General features: G+C 49.6%; 1 protein-coding gene across 1 annotated transcript in view; it reads left to right on the plus strand.

The window, feature by feature from the left end:
• The window catches only part of CORO2A (coronin 2A), a 73,832-nt gene extending 52,129 nt beyond the window's left edge, over window positions 1-21,703 (plus strand). The window contains exons 3-12 of the mRNA XM_054178734.1: window positions 4,319-4,435; window positions 8,198-8,347; window positions 9,657-9,836; window positions 11,034-11,150; window positions 12,741-12,845; window positions 13,192-13,288; window positions 15,715-15,827; window positions 18,668-18,758; window positions 19,041-19,312; window positions 21,138-21,703. Of these exons, the coding sequence (XP_054034709.1) occupies window positions 4,319-4,435; window positions 8,198-8,347; window positions 9,657-9,836; window positions 11,034-11,150; window positions 12,741-12,845; window positions 13,192-13,288; window positions 15,715-15,827; window positions 18,668-18,758; window positions 19,041-19,312; window positions 21,138-21,269 (1,374 nt within the window). The 3' untranslated portion in view covers window positions 21,270-21,703. The remainder of the gene's footprint in view (window positions 1-4,318; window positions 4,436-8,197; window positions 8,348-9,656; window positions 9,837-11,033; window positions 11,151-12,740; window positions 12,846-13,191; window positions 13,289-15,714; window positions 15,828-18,667; window positions 18,759-19,040; window positions 19,313-21,137) is intronic.
• The last annotated feature ends 801 nt before the right edge of the window (window positions 21,704-22,504 follow it).

The raw sequence follows: 22,504 nt of genomic DNA on the forward strand, positions 1-22,504 counted from the left end.
CTTGAATGCAGCCTCAACCTTGCTCTGCTTAACTGTGCCTCCTTGCTTGTTTGTCGTGCTCCTCTCTGGTTGAGTCATGGACAGCAAGCTTTCTCATCTCTTCTTGAATAAATACCACTTCTTGTCTTCTTCCTCTCAACACTCTTCCTCTCTGATAAGCCTGAGGGTGAGGTAGGGTTGGAGGCAGCAGAGGTTATGTAGGGAAAGAGCTCTTAGCCTTAGATACCCTCTGCTCAGCAGGCATTTAACCTGAAGAGGAATTAGCTGAATATTTATCACCACTTGGAGAATGGTTTTCTGTGGCAGGATGTGTTGTCAGTTAGTCCATCCTCAAGACATGCCATTGAGGCCAGCTGGGTGGAGTGGCAGCACCTTTCACCAGAGAGGGAAGTGGCTGTGGCAACAGGGGCTGCCAGGTGCCCAGGACAGGCTGAATGCTTTTGCAAGTCCAAGGAGACATGGCCTAAGTGGCTGTACCTGGGAGATGTGCTGCTTGCCCATAGTGTGGCCTAACTGTGGATTAGTGCCTGGCACAGATGTGCTGGGGAAGTGCATGCACCTCAAGCCAAGGAGGGATCTTAAGTCAGAGTGCAGTTTCATGGCCCTTCCTTTGAAAGACAAAGGCTTGTCTTCCTCTGATGACTAGACTTGGTTGAGACTGCATCTCTCTCTTCTTTTGCAGCATAAAGCAAAGGGATAGCACAATGACAACAAAGACCCAAGAGACAGGGAAATATTTCTGTCCAAGTCTTTGTAGTCTGCAGTCTTTTAATGTGTCAGCACCAGGTGTGAAAAGAAGGACATCTGCAGCCGTGTAGACCTCCTAGACACACACCCCACTCTCCTCTGTCTGGGGGCAAAGACTGTGAAATGAAACCTGTGATGACCCCTCAGGAGTTACCTACCTGATGCCACATGTGAGTGTTATGCCATGGTGTGATGACAAGCTGTGTTAGTGCCCTTTGAAGAGCACCTGAGAGGTGGGCTTGACCCACCTCATGGTACTATACCCTGTACAAACCTGAGAGAGTCCTAGCAGCTGTCCCACTGCAAATGATTTGCAGTCTACAGCTACCTGAAGGGAGGTTGTAACCGGGTGGGGGTTGGTCTCTTCTCCCAGGCATCCAGCACCAGAACAAGAGGACACAGTCTCAAGCTGCACCAGGGGAGGTTTAGGCTTGATCTTAGAAAGAAGCTCTTCACAGAAAGAGAGATTGCCCTTGGAATGGGCTACCCAGGGAGGTGGTGGAGTCACCATCACTGGAAGTGTTTAAGAAGAGACTGGATGCTGTGGTCTACTTGATTAGATAGGGTTGGGTGATCAGTTGGACTTGGTGATCTTGGAGGTCTCTTCCAACCTGGCTGACTCTGTGATTCTCTGATTTTCACCAAGAAACTCCTATTTGGGATACTTTTAAAACCATCCTGTGGGTTTAGCAATTAAAAATGACTTATTTTCAAGCTCTGCAAACAACTGTGGAAGTCAGTTCCCTGCAGCAGCACGAATGACAGCACATCTAGTTACTGGAAGAGCTTTTGATCTGTAGACTGAAGAGCAGATGAAGAGCTTCACTTTCACATGCAGATGCCCATCTCAGACCAGCAGCCCTACCCGTTACATATGCTTGTGGGGAGCCTGGAAGTTTGTGTGTTGTGGTTCTTGCTCTGTCGCAGGGCTTCAGCGCTGCGCTGGCCAGGAGGGCAAAGACTCCTTTTCCAGGGCCAGTCGAGCCTGCTGGGGACGTGGGCGTAGGAAAGCCTTGCAGGATGAGGCAGGCAGAGCGGACTCAGGGCAGCCAGGGAGTCTCCTGAAAGGAGTAGGAAGCAGACAGGTAGCCAGCTCTGGGAGGGGATAGAGTTCCCATGGGGATGAAGGGATCCCTGCGGAGCTGGCTGCCCAGCCCATCGAGTTGCCAGCTTGAAACCAAGCCCTGAAGCCTACAAAAGGACACCGTGGGCGGGGGAACGCTGCTTGTTAAAGGCCTTTTATCTCTCCTCTGCCTTCCCAAGTCAGTTTGCATTGTCGCTGTTATAAAAGGGAATTGTTTTAGGCTGTAGTCTAAAAAAGCACAGACTTTTACATTTCAAAGCCCTCTGGTTGTTCATTTTAAAGCAGGTTAGTCCCAGTCTATGTGACAAACTTTCCAGTGAAGCCAGAATAGCCACACACCGTCTTCTGCTCTGCATTCCAAACCACTCCGATTCTCAAGGCTGGGAAAAATGTGACATCCTAGACACAAGGCAGGTTAGGGCCAGCTCTGCCCTCTGCTCTGCTCCACTTCTGGAGAGGTACAGTTTGTACAGTGACAGAAATGTTTGCTTTCCACATGCATTCATTTTGATTTACACATCTTCCAGCTGTGATAAATGTGAGGTCAGAACAATACTCACAATCAATACAGGCTGGGGGAGGAGGTGATAGAAAGGGAAAGGACATGGGGGTGCTGGTGGATGAGAAGCTGGACATGAGCAGGCAGTGTGAGCTTGCAGCGCAGAAGGCCAATGGCAGCCTGGACTGCATCAAAAGCAGCGCTGCCAGCAGTTCCAGAGAGGTGATTCTGACACTTTGCTTTGCTCTGCTGAGACCTCACCTGGAGTACTGTGTCCAGCTCTGAAGCCCTCAACACAGGAAGGACATGGCCCTGATGGAGCAGGTCCAGAGGAAGGCCATGAAAATGATCAGGGGGTTGGAACAGCTCTGCTACAAGGACAGGTTGAGGGAGCTGGGGGTGTTCAGCCTGGAGAAGAGGAGGTTCTGGGGAGACCTCATAGTACCTGAAGGGGGCCACAAGAAGGCTGCAGAGAGACTGTTCATGAATTCCTGCAGTGACAGGATGAAGGGCAATGGCTTTAAGCTGGAGAAGAGCAGATTTAGTCTGGATGTTAGGAAGAAGTTCTGCACCATGAGGGTGCTGGAACAATGGAACAGGTTCCCCAGGGAGATGGTTGGGGCCCCATCCCTGGAGATATTCAAGATGAGGCTCAGCATAGCTCTAGACAACCTGATCTAGCTGGGGATGTCCCTGCTGACTGCAGAGGGGTTGGACTGGATGACCTTCAGAGGTCCCTTCCAACCCAGACCATTCTGTGATCACTAGCTTGTCTTTTTCCTTAAGTGACTTGATTTTTGCTCTTGGGCAGATCCAAAGCGGGTCCTGGAGCTCCCCATACTTCTGCTCCTGTCAGGGAGGAGCAATTGCTGTTCCCAATGTTAATAAAACGCCCAGCACCCTGCCTAGAACGTAACAAATCCACCGTCAGCGAGTTCCTGGCAGAGGCAGTGCCTGTGGTATGGATTTATCCTGGTGCGACACAGCCACCACGTGGCAACATCTCTTAGAGCACTTTGTGACAGGGAACATTTTTTGGTTGCTTGCTTTGCTGGTTTTGGTGGGTTTTTTTTGTTATTATTTTGTTTTGTTCTGTTGTGTTTTTAACCAGTGACAATGCCACCAAAATGTGATTATTTATTTATTTATTTAAATACATTTGCGGGGGGGGGGGGGGGGGGGGGTGTCCTGAGTGATAATTAAATCTGGTGAGTGGCTGGATTGGAACACCATCAGAGACAAGAAGATAGCTTCTTGAGAGCAAACCTGTGTTTGTAATTTGCCACAAACTTCCCTTCCCCCCCCGCCCCCCCCCGAAAGAATTAAAATAAATGCTAGCTGATGAGGGTGAGAAAGAGGAAGATCACAGATTTCCCCCCCACACTGCTTATAATAATGTCTTGTGAGAGAGACTTTGTTTTGCTTTGTTGTGGGGTTTGTTTGGTTTTTTCCCTTTTATTCCTCCTCCACCTTTTCTTTCATGTTCTTTTTCCCCCTTCCCCTTCCCCTTCCCCTTCCCCTTCCCCTTCCCCTTCCCCTTCCCCTTCCCCTTCCCCTTCCCCTTCCCCTTCCCCTTCCCCTTCCCCTTCCCCTTCCCCTTCCCCTTCCCCTTCCCTTTCCCCTTCCCCTTCCCCTTCCCCTTCCCCTTCCCCTTCCCTTTCCCCTTCCCCTTCCCCCTCCAAGTTTCATTATGGTGTCTAAACCAAACTGTGACTCCTAACTTCAGATCTCTTGACAGAAAGATGCCCTTGGGAAGTCCTGAGCACTTCATTCATTTCCTTTCCTTTTGTGTTACCATCAAGACTCCTCTTTGCAGAGCAAAATGGACAACAATCCCCCCACACCCCTGTTCTCAACAGCCAGAGAGCCATTTGGAAGACCACAAGCAGAAAGAAAAGAGGGGTCTTGGCTCTCCTTTGGAAATGTCCTGTAATTCCATGGCTCACCTTAGGTTTGGTGCTATTTGTGTGCCTTCTCTTTTTTTCCAGACAGGCAAGCTCGACCCACACTATCCCAGAATATGTGGGCACAAAGGGAACGTTCTGGACATCAAGTGGAACCCATTCAATGACTTTGTAATAGCTTCCTGTTCCGAAGATGCCACAGTAAGTTTGACAGCTTGCAGCCCATGTTTTCACTTGGCTAAAAAGTGCTTTTTAAAAGTCCTTTTTTGGGGGGGGGAAATAAGTTAAAACTTAACCAATTGGCCCATGGATGAGATGTGAAAGCATACAGATACTTGTAAGGAAAGTCAGGTGAGGCTTAGGTTCCTTTCTCTTGAGGTCACATCTGTGTGACCCTTTCCAGATACCACACTGAAATCAGTGTGAGGAGGATAATGTGTTGCGTGGGGGCTTGAGCCTTCTTGGGTGTGTTTGCATGAGGAAGGCAGAACCTGACTTTAACATGACAATTCAAGGTTCAATCTTGGTGAAATTCTTCCTTCACTTTAGAACAGCAACTTTAATACAACATAATCTGGAATAGCTGTTTCAGATTAAATCCCAGCAAAGCAAGTATGAGCTTGCTCCTGCACTCTCTAAGCTCATGCTGGGGCAGTTAGGGAGTAGCTGAGGAATCTGTGTCATGCTGTTGGGCAACAAGTAGTATCATTAAGATGCAGTCACATGTTTTACCCCAGTGTAGGTGCAGACCAGTTAATAGGAATTGAAAGATTGAGTTCATGTAGGTCAGAGACAGTTTAGCCCACATTGCCCACAGAATGGCTGCTTTCCATGTCCTGTCAAAAATGTGGTGTTGGCTTCTGTGATACTAAGGACATCTGACTGACTACTGTGCTTTTTTCCTCCCCCAGAGATTCCAAATTTGTTTTCTCCCACAGGTTATATTTGCCTCCTGCCACATAGTGTCAGGAAGGTTTCCCTTGTCCTTTCCTCCAGCCCTAGCTTGGTGCCCATCATCTCTGCCAAAAATGACTCCCGAACTGAAAATCTAGGCTCTTGGAATTGTCCCTCCAGTTCAGGGACTTGCCTTTGCTTCTCTGGATATTCATTACCTTTTTTGAGCACAGAATACAGAATTAACCAGGCTGGAAAAAGACCTTCCAGGTCATTGAGTCCAGCCTATCACCCAACACCATCTAATCAACTAAACCATGGCACCAAGCACCCTATCCAGTCTCCTCTTAAACACCTCCAGGGATGGTGACTCCACCACCTCCATGGGCAGCACATTCCCATGGCCAATCTCTCTCTGTGAAGAATTTCCTCCTAACATCCAGCCTAAACCTCCCCTGGCACAGCTTCCTTCAATTTCTGGGCTGCCTTTGAGGTTTTTATTGTGTCTTCCAACCTGTATGCCAGGTTTTCATGCAGTCTCAGAAAGGACTTGTGGCAGGAAGGCACTGCCATGACCACTTTTTCAGTCTCAGATGAGGAGCTAGCACAAACTTTGAAGCTTCCTGCTGCAATCCCAGAGCAATTTGTGTTGAAAGGGAGCTTGGGCAGTCTCTATCCCTACCTCCTGTGCAGGTCTGTGGAGCTGAGTCTTGAAAACCTCCAAGGATGGAGATTTCACCACCACTCTGGAAAACCTACTCCTGTTCTTCACCACTCTATAGGGAATTTCCCCTCCCCGCCATATGTAGCCAGAAACTCTCTACTGTATTTTCCCTTTCCTACTCTCTCAGCCCCATTCCTCTATTGATAACTGATGACCTGTAGAGAGTGATGCTTTCTTTTACTGCTGGAGAAGTTCATCTGGAGGCTACTGGCCTCACAGTCCTTAGGTTCCCAACAGACTTGATTCCTTAGTGGGATAAGCACTGTGGTAAAGTGAGCTCACCACAGAGGCCCCAGAAACTTTGCATCTCCTTTATTTGGCTTAGAATCAGCCTCTTGAGTTGGAGACTTGAACAGGTGTGGCTAATTTCCATCAACTGTCTGCTTCAAAGAGAGTTTCCCTTTTCCTTCAGGCTAAGTCCTAGAAAAACTGTGGCAAGCATAGTAATTTTCATTGAGCCAAAGGGTTAATCATCTGCTAGTGTCCTAAATACTTGAGCTTCTCAGGCTGGTGTGAGAAAGACTCATTTCATTTGCTTAGGTTCAGGCCTTTTGCAGGTTTCACAGAATCAAAGAATGTTAGGGGTTGGAAGGGACCTCTGGAGACCATCGATTCCACCCCCCTGCCAAAGCAGGATCACCCAGGGCAGGTCACACAGGAACACATCCAGGTGGGGTTTGAAAGACTCCAGAGAAGGAGACTGCACAACCTCTCTGGGCAGCCTGCTCCAGTGCCCTGTCACCCTTGGTGTTAAGAAGTTTCTCCTCATATTGAGGTGGAGCCTCCTCTGTTCCTCCTTGTAGCTGTTGTTCCTTGTCCTGTCACTGGGCACCACTGAAAAGTGCCTGGCACCTTCATCCTGGCATCCACCCCTCAGAGATTTGTAGACATTGATAAGATCTCCTCTCAGCTTTCTCCCCTCCAGACCAAACAGCCACAGGTCTCTCTTCACAGGAGAGATGTTCCTCTCCTTCCACCCCAGGAGGACTTTTGTCTATAGACCCAGTCTATAAGAACCCAGGGCTGCAGGCAGATCTGTTCCAGCACTGAGTGACTTCAGTGTGGTGCTGCTTAGCCCCTCTGCTCAGGGACAAGGGGCCACCTAGGTGGGCTTCTGTGTACTTTGACAAAAGGCTGTGCCATTTTGCAAAGCACTCAGCACTGGTGCAGCTTTCTGTGGGATGAACAGAATGATAACTGCCAACTGCCATCTGACCAGGGGAGTTCTCAGGTTTTGTACCAGGGATCATTGCATGGATGACTGCTTGGATCAGTCACTGCTTCTGGGACCCTTTCCTGAAGTCTATTTCAGATTTGCTTATTCCTGCTCCAATTCATTAGGAGGCAAGTTCTGCAAGATTCACAGATTCATAGATTCATAGAACCACAGAATGGTTTAGGTTGGAAGAGACCTTGAAGATCACCTAGTTCCATAGGCAGGGACACCTTCCACTAGCCCAGGATGCTTGAGGCTTCACCCAGCCTGGCCTTGAACACCTCCAGGCCTCCACAACCTCCCTGGTTAACCTGTTCCAGTGTCTCACCACCCTCACTGTAAGTAGTTTCTTCTTAATCTTCAGTCTAAATGTTCCCTCCTCAAGCTTCAATCCATTCCCTCTCACCCTGTCACTACAAACCTTTGCATAAAGTTGCTTCCCAGCTTTCTTGCAGCCCCCCTTCAGGTACTGGAAAGCTGCTATAAGGTCTACCTGGAACTTTCTCTTCTCCAGGCTGAACAGACCAAACTCTTTCATCCTGACCCCATAGAGGTGGTGTTCCAGCCTCTGATCACCTTTGTGGCCCTCCTCTGGACCTGTTCCAGCAGCTTCATGCTCCTCTTATGCTGGGTGCCCCAGAACTGGACGCAGTGCTCCAGGCAGGGTCTCAGTAGAGTACAGGGGAAGAATCCCCTCCCTCATCCTGTTGGTCACACTTCTTTTGATGCAGTCCAGCCCTTCTGGGCTGCCAGCCACCATTACTGGCTCATGTTGAGTTTTCCACCAACTGACACCCCTAAGTCCATCTCCTTGACACTGCTCCTCCTTGCCCAGCCTGTATTTGTTATCTGTGGTTTACTTCTTCCCCTTGGAATAACGTTTGGGTTTTTTTTGTAATGGTGCTGGCAGCTTGTCCAGGTGTAAGGGTTGAATTGCCAAGTTTTAAAGGGCAGCCTTCAGGCCCACAGAAAAGTGAAGCTATTAATTTAAAGAAGTGGCATTCATTAAATCCAGGAGCATTCCTTTTCCCTACCCATGGGGTAACAGTACCAGGAGAATAATACTTACTAAGTTGCAAATTAGCTCCTTACCCAGGAATCTCACACAGACCCATCCTGTGCCACTCAGGTTAAAATCTGGGACATCCCCAAGCACCTGATGACAAGAAACATCACCACACCAAAGAAGGAACTTCTTGGGCATGTCAGAAGAGTGGGCCTCATTGAATGGCATCCCACTGCCAACAACATCCTCTTCAGCTCTGGCTATGACTACAAGGTGGGTCTGTCCTCAGTGGACCTCTCCTCCTGGGACACCCTGTTTGACAGGGTGTCTTGAACTTTGGTTTACTTTCAAGCTGAAAGTTAATACTGGAGAATTCAGAAGCCTTCTTTGGAGGGGTGGGGGAGAGGGGGAATTCCATGGTGACCCTAAAGGCAAAAAGGACACTGCTAAAATTTAACAGGATTTGCTTATTTTGCAGTCTTCTGATGAGCTTCAGTTTGTTCTGCCCTTCTGCTTTCTAGAATAGAATAGAACAAAATGGAACAGAGTAGAATGGAATGGAATGGAGTGGAGTGGAATGGAGTGGAGTGGAATGGAATGGAATGGAATGGAATGGAATGGAACAGCACGGAATAGAGTAGAATGGAGTAGAATAGAATAGAATAGAATAGAATAGAATAGAATAGAATAGAATTAACCAGGTTGGAAAAGACCTTTGAGATCATCAAGTCCAATAGCCAATGCCATTGTCATGGGTTGGACTGGATGCCCCAATGACTTTGTTTAGAATCTGGCCCTCCAGAGCAAATTCACTACACTTGGAGTTTGGAAGTCAAAATGGAATTGCATTTACAAGAGGAAACACATATGACAGTGTAAAAGATGTACAAAGTGCATTTACATGTCTATGCACAGCTTAACAACAGCACAGCCCCAACAGCTGCACCCCATGTCAGCTCTTCTATACCCTCCCAGGGACAAAAGGGCCCCAGAGGGTTAGACAACCACACATGCTCCCTCTCAGAACCCCCTGTAGAGAAGCAAAACCAGAGGAACCCAAGGTCAGAGGGAGCACAGCACAGCCTGAAGCTCAGAAATGGAGCAGCAAAGAGAACAAACAAACTGTGCTGCAAGATAGGAGGTTTTCAATACTCCAATGGAATCTATCTATTGTTATCATTCAGTGTCCAATCCCTACATTATTTATCTTTCACTCAAAATCTCTGGACCTTTCCCATCTACAGTTAGCATCTAAGCTAGGGACTAGCTCAAACTGCTGCAGCCATTCCCTTTAGCTTGGCTTCCTTCTTGTGCTAGTGCAAATATCTTCACCGGTGCTGGTTGTTTTGTTACATAAAATGTGGTTGTGAAGGCAATTAGAATATTGGTCGTTCTGAGGAGATGCTGTGCCCTTCAGCTACTCCTCTAACTCGTAGGACTTCTTTTTAAATGCTGGAGAGCAGCCACTAATGAAGGTAAGGCCTAATCAGAGAAGAGAGAAGGATGTGAATGGGGTACCAAGAAACATCCCCAGTTTGTCAGGCAGCAAAGGGATGATTTTTCTATTGTTCTTTTGCTCCAGATAATGATCTGGAACCTTGACTCCAAGGAGGCTGTCATCTCCAACCCTGTGAAGGTCCTTGATGTTCACAGGGATGTGGTGCTCTCCATGTCATTCAACACAGACGGCAGTCTCCTCGCCACAGCCTGCAGGGACAGGAAGATACGTCTGATAGACCCTCGTGCAGGAACAGTCCTCCAAGTAGGTTGGGTTCAGAGGTGTGTGGTCCAGATGGTCTCAGCCCTTGGAAGAGTTCTGTCTTCTGGAGAGATTCATTGCCATTAAAAGTGCATCTGTGCCCCACACTGCCTGAGGCACGGGATGGTGTTAACTGCCTTCCACTTTCCACCCAACGCTTGTTGTCACTGCAAACAGGGTTTCTGCATCTTGCTACCATGCTCCTTGCCCCCTGGAAACCCTTCTTGAAGTGCACTGCTTTCACAGACTCCTGCAGTCCTCTGTGGGATGCCTTGGGAGGACTTGCAGACTCCAGGTGGACGCAAATGTACATCTGCACTACTGCTAGGGTTGTTCTTGTTGCCTGTGCTTCGTGTGTGTTAGCAAGGTGAAGCTGACTGTGTTCCAGAGGTGTTGCCCAGATTTGTGCACACGGCCTACAAATAACAGGGACAGGAAATAGGTGAAACAAGAGTTAAGAGAGATTTGTTGGACTTCTGGGAATGGTTCTGAAGAGTTTAGGCCACCTTTCTCAGATCCCCATGAAATCCTGCTCACTGTAGTCCAGCCAGGCTGAGGAGATCATTCAGAGGTGAATAAATCATAGAATCATAGAATCAACCAAGTTGGAAAAGACCTTAGAGATCATCAAGTCTAACCTATTACCTAATACCTAACACCTCATGACAACTAAACCATAGCTCCAAGTGCCACATCCAATCCTTTTATGAACACCTCCACGGACAGTGACTCCACCACCTCCCTGGGCAGCCCATGGCAAATTAATCTTTCTGTGAAGAACTTCTTCCTAACATCCAGCCTAAACCTCCCCTGGCACAGCTTGAGACTGTGTCCTCTTGTTCTGGTGCTGCTTGCCTGGGAGAAGAGACCAACCCCCACCTGGCTACAACCTCCCTTCAGGTAGTTGTAGACAGCAAGAAGGTCTCCCCTGAGCCTCCTTTTCTCCACGCTAAGCAACCCCAGCTCCCTCAGCCTCTCCTCATAGGGCTGTGCTCAAGGCCTCTCCCCAGCCTTGTTGCCCTTCTCTGGACACATTCAAGTATCTCAATGTCCTTCTTAAATTGAGGAGCCCAGAACTGGACACAGGACTCAAGGTGTGGCCTAAGCAGTGCTGAGTACAGTGGTCTCATGTGTCATGAAACGTAGCTATGCAACAGGTGCCTGTCTCTTACTCATGCAGTGTCCTCTCTCTTCCTATAGGAAGCCAGCTACAAGTCTCACAAAGCCAATAAGGTCTTGTTCCTCGGAAACATGAAAAAGCTGTTTTCTACTGGAACATCTCGGTGGAATAATAGGCAAATAGCATTATGGGATCAAGTGAGTTGGACCAGCAATCTTCACCACACCAGCTTCAGCTGTCTGTCTTTTCCTGTTACCTAAACTTCTCCACCTGCTAAATACTCAAGAATGGGTTTGTTTCAGGAGTGACCTGTCAGATGCTTAGTGGGTGATAGATGTGTCTGCTATGACACTGGTAACTGAGTTTCTGAAGAAGCTCTGAAGGCTTCTTGAAAGAAGTGGATAGAAATCTACCAGAACAAAGAGAGCACTGCACACTACAGGAAGATGTAATCCAAAGGACCCTGGGGTGGTCACTGGACTTCTGACTTATAAGCAGCTCTTACTGGTGAATTGCTTCTGGTACTAGGAAGGGAAATGAAGCCCTCAATGAAGAGAAACATGTGGGGTACTCTTGGTTTCTGGTGATTCCTGACAGTAGGGCTCTACCTCAGTGGTCACTTCTGGGACATGACCTCCTGTCATGATGGCTACTAGCCTCATGAAACCCTGCTGCAGTGAGATGGTTTTCCTCTGCCAGCATACCACTTTGTCCCTCCCACTCAGACACCATGCAGCACAATCTCTTGCCTCTTTGTTGTGCTGTCACCCTTTGTACCAGACAAAGCAGGCAGAGCAGGTCTGTGGTTTGCCATTTGTTGGGTGTGTTTGGACATGGCTTCTTTGCACAAGTGAGAGGCAGGGGACTGTGTCTGAAGCCTTCCCACAAGGCTGAGCAGCGCTCTTACACACCATGGGTCTTGCTGAAGGGTTTCACTGCCTACAGAGCTGCTGGAGGAGCTGGCCACACTTAGTCTGAGAACACTGGGAAGGCCTGTGGGGCCAGGGGTGTGCAGCCTGCTTAGGGACAGGCATTGACACAGGACCTGCCCAGCAGGCATCTTTCTGAGGACCATGTCCACCCATTATCATCACATCTAAACATAAGCTCTGGCTTTCTGGAGCCTGCAGATGGGTGGTTCTGCAGGACAGAGTATGTATTAACCCTGTGCTAAATACATACTTGTGTGATGGCAGCCAGAGTGGCAGCCATGGGACACTGCCAGACCGCCCCATTGAGCCTCCTGACATTGCTCCCATTCCGGTGTGCAGGGGTAGCTTCCTGCAGGCCGTGCTAGCCTTGTGTACAGAGTGGTGTGCCTTGTCCTCCTGCTTTTGCACCTTTCCACCATGCAGTGTGGAGGCTGCTTGGTTGATGCAGACTGTTCCTGTGCTGCACTGTTGTGGAGGTACTGCCTTGACTAGGGGTACTGAGGGAACATGAGTAATTCACTCTGTGATGCAGACATCTCCCTAAGTCTGGTGGCCCACATCAAGGCAGGCAGAGTTTCTTATCCTATCTAGCCCTGAAATGTCATCAGGTGCCTGAGATGTTCTAGTGATAGGAAATGGTGTCCTGCACACCACCAAGAGCCAGGTACAGAGCACCCATTTCCCACACACACAGCTTTGAAGAAGCCCATGCATAGCCCTTTGCTCAGAGCAGCTGGCCATGGCTTCAGATCATTATAGAGCTGTGCTCACATGCCACTGACAGGTGGGGCTCAGATAAGGTGTCCCTGAACTGAGGTGACTGACAGCTGTCTGTTTTTCCTGTGTCCTACCCAGAATGACCTTTCTGTGCCTTTGCTGGAGGAGGATCTGGATGGCTCCTCAGGACTCCTGTTTCCTTTCTATGACTCTGACACACACATGCTTTACGTGGTGGGAAAGGTAAGTGCTATACACACCAGCAAATTCTGTCCTGCCTGATTCTTTTCCTGGCCTGTGGTGCATCAGATAGGAGTCAGAGATGCATCTGAAGCACCTTAACCCAAGGGTGTGGGTTGAGGGGCTGGCTCCTGAGGGTGCTGCAGCATCAGGTCACATTTGCCACTGCAGGCATCCTACATTTACTGTGGGGAGGTACACTGCAGAGCCCTAACCTCACCACACAGGAGCTGGGAGTTAAATATTTGGCTCATTCTTGACCCTACATGACTTCTGGGGCCAGGCATTCTGCTGAGACCCTCATGCTGAACAGCAGTGCCTGGCTGGTGTTAACTGTCTGTGCCTTTAGGGCGACGGAAATATTCGGTACTATGAGATAAGCCCTGAGAAACCATACCTGAACTACCTGATGGAATACCGTTCTCATCTACCACAGAAGGGAATTGGTGAGTGGCAGCACCTGCCTTACAGTACGAGAGGATGGTGGCTTCTTTGAGGCTGTCAGGGTCCAGGATTATCCAAAGTATTAGGTAGAAAGGAGTGGGTTGGATTCCAGTCTCCATCCAGGTTTGTGGATGCACAACATGGAACCATAGAATGGTCAGGTTTGGAAGGGACCTCAAGGATCATCCAGTTCCAAAACCCCTGCCATGGGCAGGGACACCTCACACTACAGCAGGTTGCTCACAGCCACATCCAGCCTGGCCTTAAAAACCTCCAGGGATGAGGCTTCCACCACTTCCCTGGGTAACCTGTTCCAGTCTCTCACCACCTTCATGAGGAAGAACTTCTTCCTAACATCCAATCTGAATCTACCCATTTCTAGTTTTGTTCCATTCCCCCCAGTCCTATCACTCCCTGACACCCTAAAAAGTCTCTTCCCAGCTTTCTTGTAGCCCCCTTCAGATACTGGAAGGCCACAATGAGGTCTCCTTGGAGCCTTCTCTTCTCCAGACTGAACAGCCCCAACTCGCTCAGTCTGTCTCCATAGCAGAGGAGCTCCAGCCCTCTGCTCATCCTTGTGGCCCTTCTCTGGACACATTTCAGCATGTCCACATCACTCTTGTGATAGGGGCTCCAGAACTGGACACAGTACTCCAGGTGGGGTCTCACCAGAGCGGAGTAGAGGGGGAGAATCACCTCCCTTGACCTGCTGGCTATGGGAAGTGATTTTCCCCCTCTACTCTGCTCAAGCAACAGTCAGCTTGGCTCAGCTCATCTATGTATCACAGGTGATATTACAGTGTCACAGCTTGGAGGGGGTCCTTCTGACCAGCAGAGCATGGATTGAGCAGCTTTACCATCGCTGCTGCAATGCCTCTCACATACTTGTCCAAGGAGAAGATGCTCCTTTCCCTTTCTGAATACTCACCAAGTATTTTGGCACCAAACTCTGTTGACTTTCTTTCCACTCTGGGATTTCCCTGCTGATCGGTGCTCTGCATCTTCGCTCCTTGCTTGCCTACCTCCTTTTGCATTTCCCTCCTAGAGACAGACCTGCTGTGATGAGGTCAGCATTGGTTCACTGTAGGCCCTGGCAATCACCAGCACACTGCCCACTGTTTAAGTCATTCAAGCTACAGAATTTCTCTTTCAGCCCTCAGACTCTCCCCTGAGCCTGCTCTTCTCCAGGCTAAGCAACCCCAGCTCCCTTAGCCGCTCCCCATAGGGCTGTGCTCCAGACCCCTCCCCAGCTTTGTTGCCCTTCTCTGGACACATTCTAGCAACTCAATATCTTTCCTAAACTGAGGGGCCCAGAACTGGACACAGGACTCAAGGTGTGGCCTAACCACTGCTGAGTGACTTCCCTGCTCCAGCTGGCCACACTGCTCCTGTTCCAGGCCAGGATGCCATTGGCCTTCTTGGCCACCTGGGCACACTACTGGCTCATGTTCAGCTGCTGACAGCCACTGCCCCCAGGTCCCTTTCTGCCTGGCTGCTCTCCAGCCACTCTGACCCCAGCCTGTAGCACTGCATGGAGTAGTTGTGGCCAATGTATGGAACCCAGCACTTAGATGTGTTCAGTCTCATGCCCTTGGACTCTGCCCATCTGTCCAGCCTGCCAAGGTCCCTCTGCAGAGCCCTTCTACCCTTTAACAGATTAGCTCCTACTCCCAACGTGGTGTCATCTGCAAATTTGCTGATGATGGGCTCAATCCCCTCATCCAGATCATCAATCAAGATATTGAACAGGATGGGGCCCAGCACTGATCCCTGGGGCACACCACTGGTGCCTGGCTGCCAGCTGGCTGTGGCACCATTCACCACCACTCTATGGGCACAGCCCTCCAGCCTGTTCCTAACCCAGCACAGAGTGCTGCTGTCCAATCCAGGGGCTGACAGCACTAGTCTGATAGCTTTAGGCAAATTTTCCTCTGTAGACTGAAAGGGTTTTAGGGCCATTTACCACCTCTCCACACTGCCTGTGGACACTCCCATTCTTCTAGGACATTGGTAAGGAGATTTAGCAGCAGTGGATTTTAGCCAGAAGGGGGTTGGTCTCTTCTCCCAGGCAGCCAGCACCAGAACAAGAGGACACCAACTCAAGCTGCACCAGGGGGGGTTTAGGCTGGAGGTTAGGAAATTCTTCCCAGCAAGAGAGATTGGCCATTGGAATGAGCTGCCATGTTGTTTGTTAATTGTAAATACCTGTAAAAGATGGCAAATCCTGTATATTTTGCACATATTGATTGCATTTTGTTGTAGATTGTGGTTTGCTTGTAAATACAGCTTCCATTTGCTTCCAGCTGAGCTGGTCTGGCAAAGTTAATGTGGGGGGGGTGGGGGGAGGGGAAATTTCAACCCACTGCAGGATGTCATTGATTTTCCTAGGGAAATTCACAGCCCATTTTTTTTCATGGTTTCCCACTAGGAATAATGCCAAAGAGAGGCCTTGATGTGTCATCCTGTGAGATTTTCCGCTTCTACAAACTGATCCCAACTAAAAACCTGATTGAGCCCATCTCCATGATAGTGCCTCGACAGGTGAGTTAACCTTGGCTCATGGTCATGCCTGGGACGAGTATCAGTGAAACAGAGGCAAGTGCCTCCTTTTTGTGACTCTCAGGGACAAAAGAGTAGGTAGAAGAAGGGATTTTCTCTCTGCTGGGCTGAGGTAAAGAGCTGGTCAGTATGTGGACAGCCCTAGCAACAAGTTCTGGCTGGGCAGCTCTAAGGTTAGGTCTCTGCAGAACGGCTTTCCAAGACATGCTCACCCATCTTGGGTGCAGCAAGGTCTTGATCTACCCCCAGAACCTGTGCCTGTATGACCATTGATTAAAATCAGTCACAGCTGAGGAGATGGTAAGTACTCACGTTAGAATACATAGCATAAACCAGGTTGGAAGAGACCTTCAAGATCATCACGTCCAACCCATCAACCAATCCAACCACCTAAACAACTAACCCATGGCACCAAGCACTCTATCAAGTCTCCTCCTGAACACCTCCAGGGATGGGGACTCCACCACCTCCCCAGGCAGCCCATTCCAATGGGCAGTCACTCTCTCTGTGTAGACTTTCTTCCTAACATCCAACCTAAACCTCCCCTGGCGCAGCCTGAGACTGTGTTACTGTGTTACTGTGTGTGTTACTGTGTGTGTGTGTTACTGTGTCCTGTTCCATAGTCTCCAGCTGAAAGTCATGAAGTTACAAGGAAAGTATTCCAGGCTTCTGGAGGAGTCAGACAGAATGCATGTAGTGAGTTTCTTTTATGGCAGCTAGGGATTAAATCCTATTAATTGAGGAAGAAGCAGGAGGGTACTGGGCCCTTGAAGAACCACTGAACCTGAAGATCATAATCATTCATTCATTGCATAGGCTATTTTTAGGCTGGATGCTAGGAAGAAGCTCTTCACAAGAAAGAGAGATTGGCCATTGGAATGTGCTGCCCAGGGAGGTGGTGGAGTCACCATCACTGGAGGTGTTTAGGAAGAGACTGGATGGGGTGCTTGGTGCCATGGTTTAGTTGATTAGATGGTGTTGGGTGATAGGTTGGATTTGATCTCAAAGGGCCAGGCATCACCAAGCTGGGGTGAGCAACCCAACCTGCCTTTTTTGGGGTAAACAACATCATCCACCCACCTTATGGGATGCTTGTGCTTCTTCCAGGTTTGGGCGTAAGTCTAACCATATGCTTTGCCATTGGCTAAAGGCATTTACCAAGTCTGACTATTGGCCAAATCCAAGTCTCATGCATATTATAAATATTACACCAACTTGTAAACAAGTTGCTCTTTTGCTTAAGCTCTTTTGCTCTTGATTTAGTGCTGAAAGATCCTAGGAACTGGTGGTTTTAAACCAAGAGGATCTTCCTTTTTCCATGGGTCTATGCTGCTGGCCCAAGAAATAGCCCATGTAGTTCACAGGACCACAGGATGTCAGAGGTTGCAAGGGACCCAAAGAGATCATCAAGTCCAACTCCCCTGCTAGGAAGGACATCAAGGCACTTGAACGTGTCCAGAGAAGGGCAACAAGGCTGGGGAGAGGCCTTGAGCACAGCCCTGTGAGGAGAGGCTGAGGGAGCTGGGGTTGTTTAGCCTGGAGAAGAGGAGGCTCAGGGGTGACCTCATTGCCTTCTACAACTACCTGAAAGGTGGCTGTAGCCAGTAAGGGGTTGGTCTCTTCTCTCTAGCAATCAGCACCAGAACAAGAGGACACAGTCTCAAGCTGTGCCAGGGGAGGTTTAGACTCGAGGTGAGGAGAAAGTTCTTCACTGAGCGAGTCGTTCGCCATTGGAATGGGCTGTCCAGGCAGTTCTGGGCTCCTCACTTCAGGAAAGATGTTGACTTGCTGGAAGGTGTCCAGAGAAGGGCAACAAAGCTGGGGAGGGGTCTGGAGCACAGCCCTGTGAGGAGAGGCTGAGGGAGCTGGGGTTGCTTAGCCTGGAGAAGAAGCTCAGGGGAGACCTTCTTGCTGTCTACAACTCCCTGAAGGGAGGTTGTAGCCAGCTGGGGGTTGGTCTCTTCTCCCAGGCAACCAGCACCAGAACAAGGGGACACAGTCTCAAGCTGTGCCAGGGGAGGTTTAGGCTGGATATTAGGAAGCAGTTCTTCCCAGAAAGAGAGATTGGCCATTGGAATGTGCTGCCCAGGGAGGTGGTGGAGTCACCATCCCTGGAGGTGTTTAGGAAGAGACTGGATGAGGCACTTGGAGCCATGGTTTAGTTGATTAGATGGTGTTGGATGATAGGTTGGACTTGATGATCTGAAAGTTCTTTTCCAACCTGGTTAATTCTATTCTATTCCATTCTGTTCTATTCTATGCCATGCCATGCCATGCTATGCTATGCTATGCCATGCCATGCCATGCCATGCTATGCTATGCTATGCTATGCCATGGAAACATAAGGAAGACTTTTTTTCCCTGTGAGGGTGACAGAACCCTGGAACAGGCTGCCCAGTGGGGTTGTGGAGTTTCCTTCTCTGGTGATATTCAAGATACATAGAATACATAGAATAAACCAGGTTGGAAGAGACCTTCAAGATCATCATGTCCAACCCATCAACCAATCCAACACCACCCAAACAACTAACCCACGGCACCAAGCACCCCATCAAGTCTTCTCCTAAAAACCTCCAGTGATGGCAACTCCACCACCTCCCCAGGCAGCCCATTCCAATGGGCAATCACTCTTTCTGTATAGAACTTTTTCCTAACATCCAGCCTGAACCTCCCCTGGCACAGCCTGAGATTGTGTCCTCTTGTTCTGGTACTGGCTGGTGATCCTGCTCTGGCAGGGGGGGTTGGACTGGGTGATCTTTCAAGGTCCCTTCCAACCCCTAACATTCTGTGTCTCTGTTATAGTGACTTTTCTTTGCTTGCAGTCGGAGTCGTACCAGGAAGATATCTACCCCATGACCACGGGAGCCCAGCCAGCCCTGACGGCTCAAGAGTGGCTGAACGGAGTTAACAAAGGTCAGCACACCGAGAGCTGCCCAGCCCTTCAGCTCCCCAGGGCTTGGGTAAGCTGCTGCTGCCTCTCTGGCTCATTAGCTGCCAGAGAAAGAGAACGGGAGGAAAAGGAGAGAGTTAACAAATAAAACAAGAGGAAATAATTTGGTGGCTCATGCATTCACCTTTGTGAGCTCTGAAAGCCGATCAAGTACCTCAGTGTTTACCCCTGCAGGCTGTTTGATTACAGCTGATCTCTGGGTGTGGTTTGTCAGTGCTAACCCCTGAAATGCCTTCTTCCCCTAGGGCCTGTCATGGTGTCCTTGAGACCCAGCTCTGGGGGTGTGAGCTCCTTACCGCAGTTTCCTGAGCCGGAGCCGGTTGTGGAAATATCTGACCTTAACCAGCACCAGGGTGAGGGAGAAGAGATTCTAGTGGACAACCTGCAGAAGCCAAGTGAGACTGCAGATGGTAGTAAGCAGCTAAAAGTGGAGGAGAAATCACTGGAAAAGGACCAAGTGTGCCTTGCCAATGGTTTTGACATGTTTGAGCGTCCACCACCAAAAACTGAAAGTGAGGTAAGAACGTCTGGGGTGAAAGGTTGGGGCTGTGGGGTGAAGCCCAGAGTCAGCTGGCAAAAGGATGCTGTTCACAAGGTGGCAAAATCAAGGGAGGGTTTATTTTGCAGACCTGTGCCAGTGTGAGCACTCTGTTCTTGCTGGGGCAGAAGCTCTGCACGTCCTGGCAGCCAAAATGTGACCCAGCAACACCCCAGCTGAGGAGGCCTGGAAAAAAGGAGAGCAATCAGTACTCCCACTTCTTGGACATGCTTGTGACACAGGCCTGCCTGGTGGCTGGCTGGGGACAAGGAGGTCCCTGTGACCTTCAGGTTCTGGAGAGAGAAGGGGTTGTAAGCAGTGAAAACCTTCCGTGGGACCTGCGCATAAGAGAGCCTAGTGAGGCAGCTGGGATGCCTGTGAAAGGAGTGGATGTACTCTGCTGGGGGCAGTGCCATTGAGGCTAGCTGCTGGTCACAGCCTACTCCAGGGAATGCCTCTGGGAAAGGTCTTGGCAGCTCCATGATCTGCCTTCAGGCATGACCAAAACTCTTTCCTGTAGAGTAGCCATAGCTTGTACAGTGGTAGATCTCTGGGGGGATTTGCAAGTCCCCCCCATCGCTGGCAGCTTAGGGACACTTTTGAGTATGTGCAGCTTGGTTTTTTGGGGAACCCTGGAAGGATATACTTCCTGTAGCCATGCTCAAGTACCCTTTTTGTCTCTCTGAGATTTTAGCATCTGCAGCTTGGTGGGGCAGGAATTCCCACAGCTGAGTTTCCCTGTGGTGTGAGAAAGGATATTCTGCTCTGTGTTTCTGAGCTGGTGCCCCAGGGCTACAGAATCAGCCCTTGCAGAGCTGGGTGCTAGCCATGCTGGCCCCAACTGCAGGGGACAAAGCCATGATCAACAGGAAGAAAGAAAACTAAAAGGACTTGCCTAAGGTCAGAGTAGGAGAGGTGGCAGTACCAAGAATTTGCACTCCAAATACTCTGTCTGCATCTAGGCTGTCTTTGAGTGATCAGTGATAGGAAGGTTAATTTTTCTGATCTCCTCCACTGAATTAAGGAGATGCAGCATTACTACATGGTGCTGAGAAACACCTGCACTCACAGCCCAGGCCAGTGGGCAGCAGCAGCAGCAGCACTGCTGCTGTTCAGTCTGTTGGTTGAAGGCCTCAGCCTGAGATGCTGTTTCTTTCAGGAGTGATGTGACAGGACTGGTTGTGGTGGGCTGAAATTTCCCCCAGCATTAACTTTCAGCCAGACCAGCTCAGTTAGAAGCAAATGAAGCTGTAGTTACAGGCAAAAACTACACTCTACAATGGAATACAATGAATATGTACAAAATACACAGGATTTACAATATTATACAGGTGTTTACAGTTAGCCAACAACATGGAAACCCCCCTGGTCCAAAAGACCAGGGAAGCCGCTCCACTGCCTCCCCTCAAACCTCCCAGACCCCCCTGGACCAAGAGAGAGAGGAGCTGAGAGAAAGCAGTGTTAAGCTTATCTCAAGGCCAGCCAGAAGCAGCACAGCATCTTCTCCCCAGCAAAGCAAACCAGCCAAGATCAGAGGAGAAAAGGGATGGAAGTGAAATGTGAAGAACTGTTATGACACAGCTTCTCTCGTCCCAGACATTTACCCAATGAATTTCTTTAGAACAAGCTTTTGTTTTCCTTGTTACACCCAACAGTGAGTTGTTGACATTTTTCTACTTTTCTGCTCGAAATCTGCAGCTGAATTTTAAGGGCATGGCCTAAACCCACCACACTGGTGGCATTTGACAGGTTAAGTCTGTGTTTCCTTAGTGTAAAGGCAGTAAAAACGTGGCTTTTCTCACAGCTTTTGCAGGTGCTTTACCGGCAGCAGGATGAAATCCGTAGACTCCACGAGCTGGTAAACCAGAGAGACATCTACATTAAACAGCTGAAGCTGGAGCTCAGAAATCTCCACATGGACACAGGCAGATATTGAGGGTGCTGGCCTCCTCCTTGGCTCTTCCCCCAGGGTTAAAAATGGACACTTCAGGCAGCATGTGGCGGTCACGTTTTCCTGATAATCACCAGACAGTTACTGATGGACTTGCTGTGCTTCTTCAGGCTCCTCTTGCTTGCTCACTCACCCTTGTCAGAAGCTCACACATTGATGCTAAGGAGAAACTGGGTAATCTTGCTCTTCTGGTCCTGGAGAAGGCACCTGCTAAGCTCTAGGAACAGCTTGTTTTGATGCCCTTCACATGATGTGGATGGAGACTGAAGGCAGCTGCCAGCTTCTTTTCCCACCCTAGGACCCTATGGTGTGGCTCCTGTGGCAGCTGTCCTCCTGCCCTGGGAGACCACTCTGCAGCTGAGTTTCAGAAGCACCTCTAGCTCCACAGTGTTCCTCATGCAGTCTTCATGCCTCACGTCTTGGCCTCCAGCCAGGTGGCTGGACAAAGCCATGGCTGCCCTGACCTGGCACTGGGGATAGTCCTTCTCTGAGTGGGAGCCTGAGCTGGGGCTGCCAAGGGCCAGCACTTCTATGGTGGGTAAAGGAGAGTTGGTGTTTGGAAGTCCTGCTTTGAAGGAGCAGTGCTGTGAGGCTGGTTCTCACCAGAGAAGCTGCAGGTGCAGCAGTGGTCTCTGGGTCCTTCGAGTCAGTGGCCTTTTTCCTTTCCTTCTGCCAAAGACCATCTGCAGTCAGCTGGGGGTCATGGTCCTGTGATGCTTATCAGACAAAAGGGACAATGTTTAAAGCTGTGCACGGTGGGCAGCAGATGGTTTGCTAAGAGGGATTAAAAGGTAGAGGAGTGGGACCCCTTAGCCCACTGCAGACCTTTCAGCAATGGTGCTAGAAAGCATATGTCAACCATGGGAGGATCATAAAACTGTGACTGACCCTCTCCAGCTGCTGAACAATTGCTTCTCCTGATGCATACAGCTGCTGCTTCCTTAGCTCCCAGGTGCCAGCTCCTTGTCCCATGCCTGCAGCCACTTAGAGCTGCAAGCTCCCTCTTTCCAGCTGTGTTGCCTAGCTCCCAGCCTCCTCCAGGGCTGCCCTATCTTCATAAACCCTGCAGCTGCACACATCTGTGCCCTTTGACATCACCTCTCTAGGTCCTTGCCTGCCCCAGACCTTGTTTAGGACAAGAGCAGCTACAGGATCCAGGTCCCAGATTTGGCTTCAACTGTGATTAACTTTGCACAGCCTGCTTGCGGAGTGCAGAGCTG

This window comes from Dryobates pubescens, chromosome Z (assembly GCF_014839835.1).
Source record: "Dryobates pubescens isolate bDryPub1 chromosome Z, bDryPub1.pri, whole genome shotgun sequence".
Lineage (NCBI taxonomy): Eukaryota > Metazoa > Chordata > Aves > Piciformes > Picidae > Dryobates > Dryobates pubescens.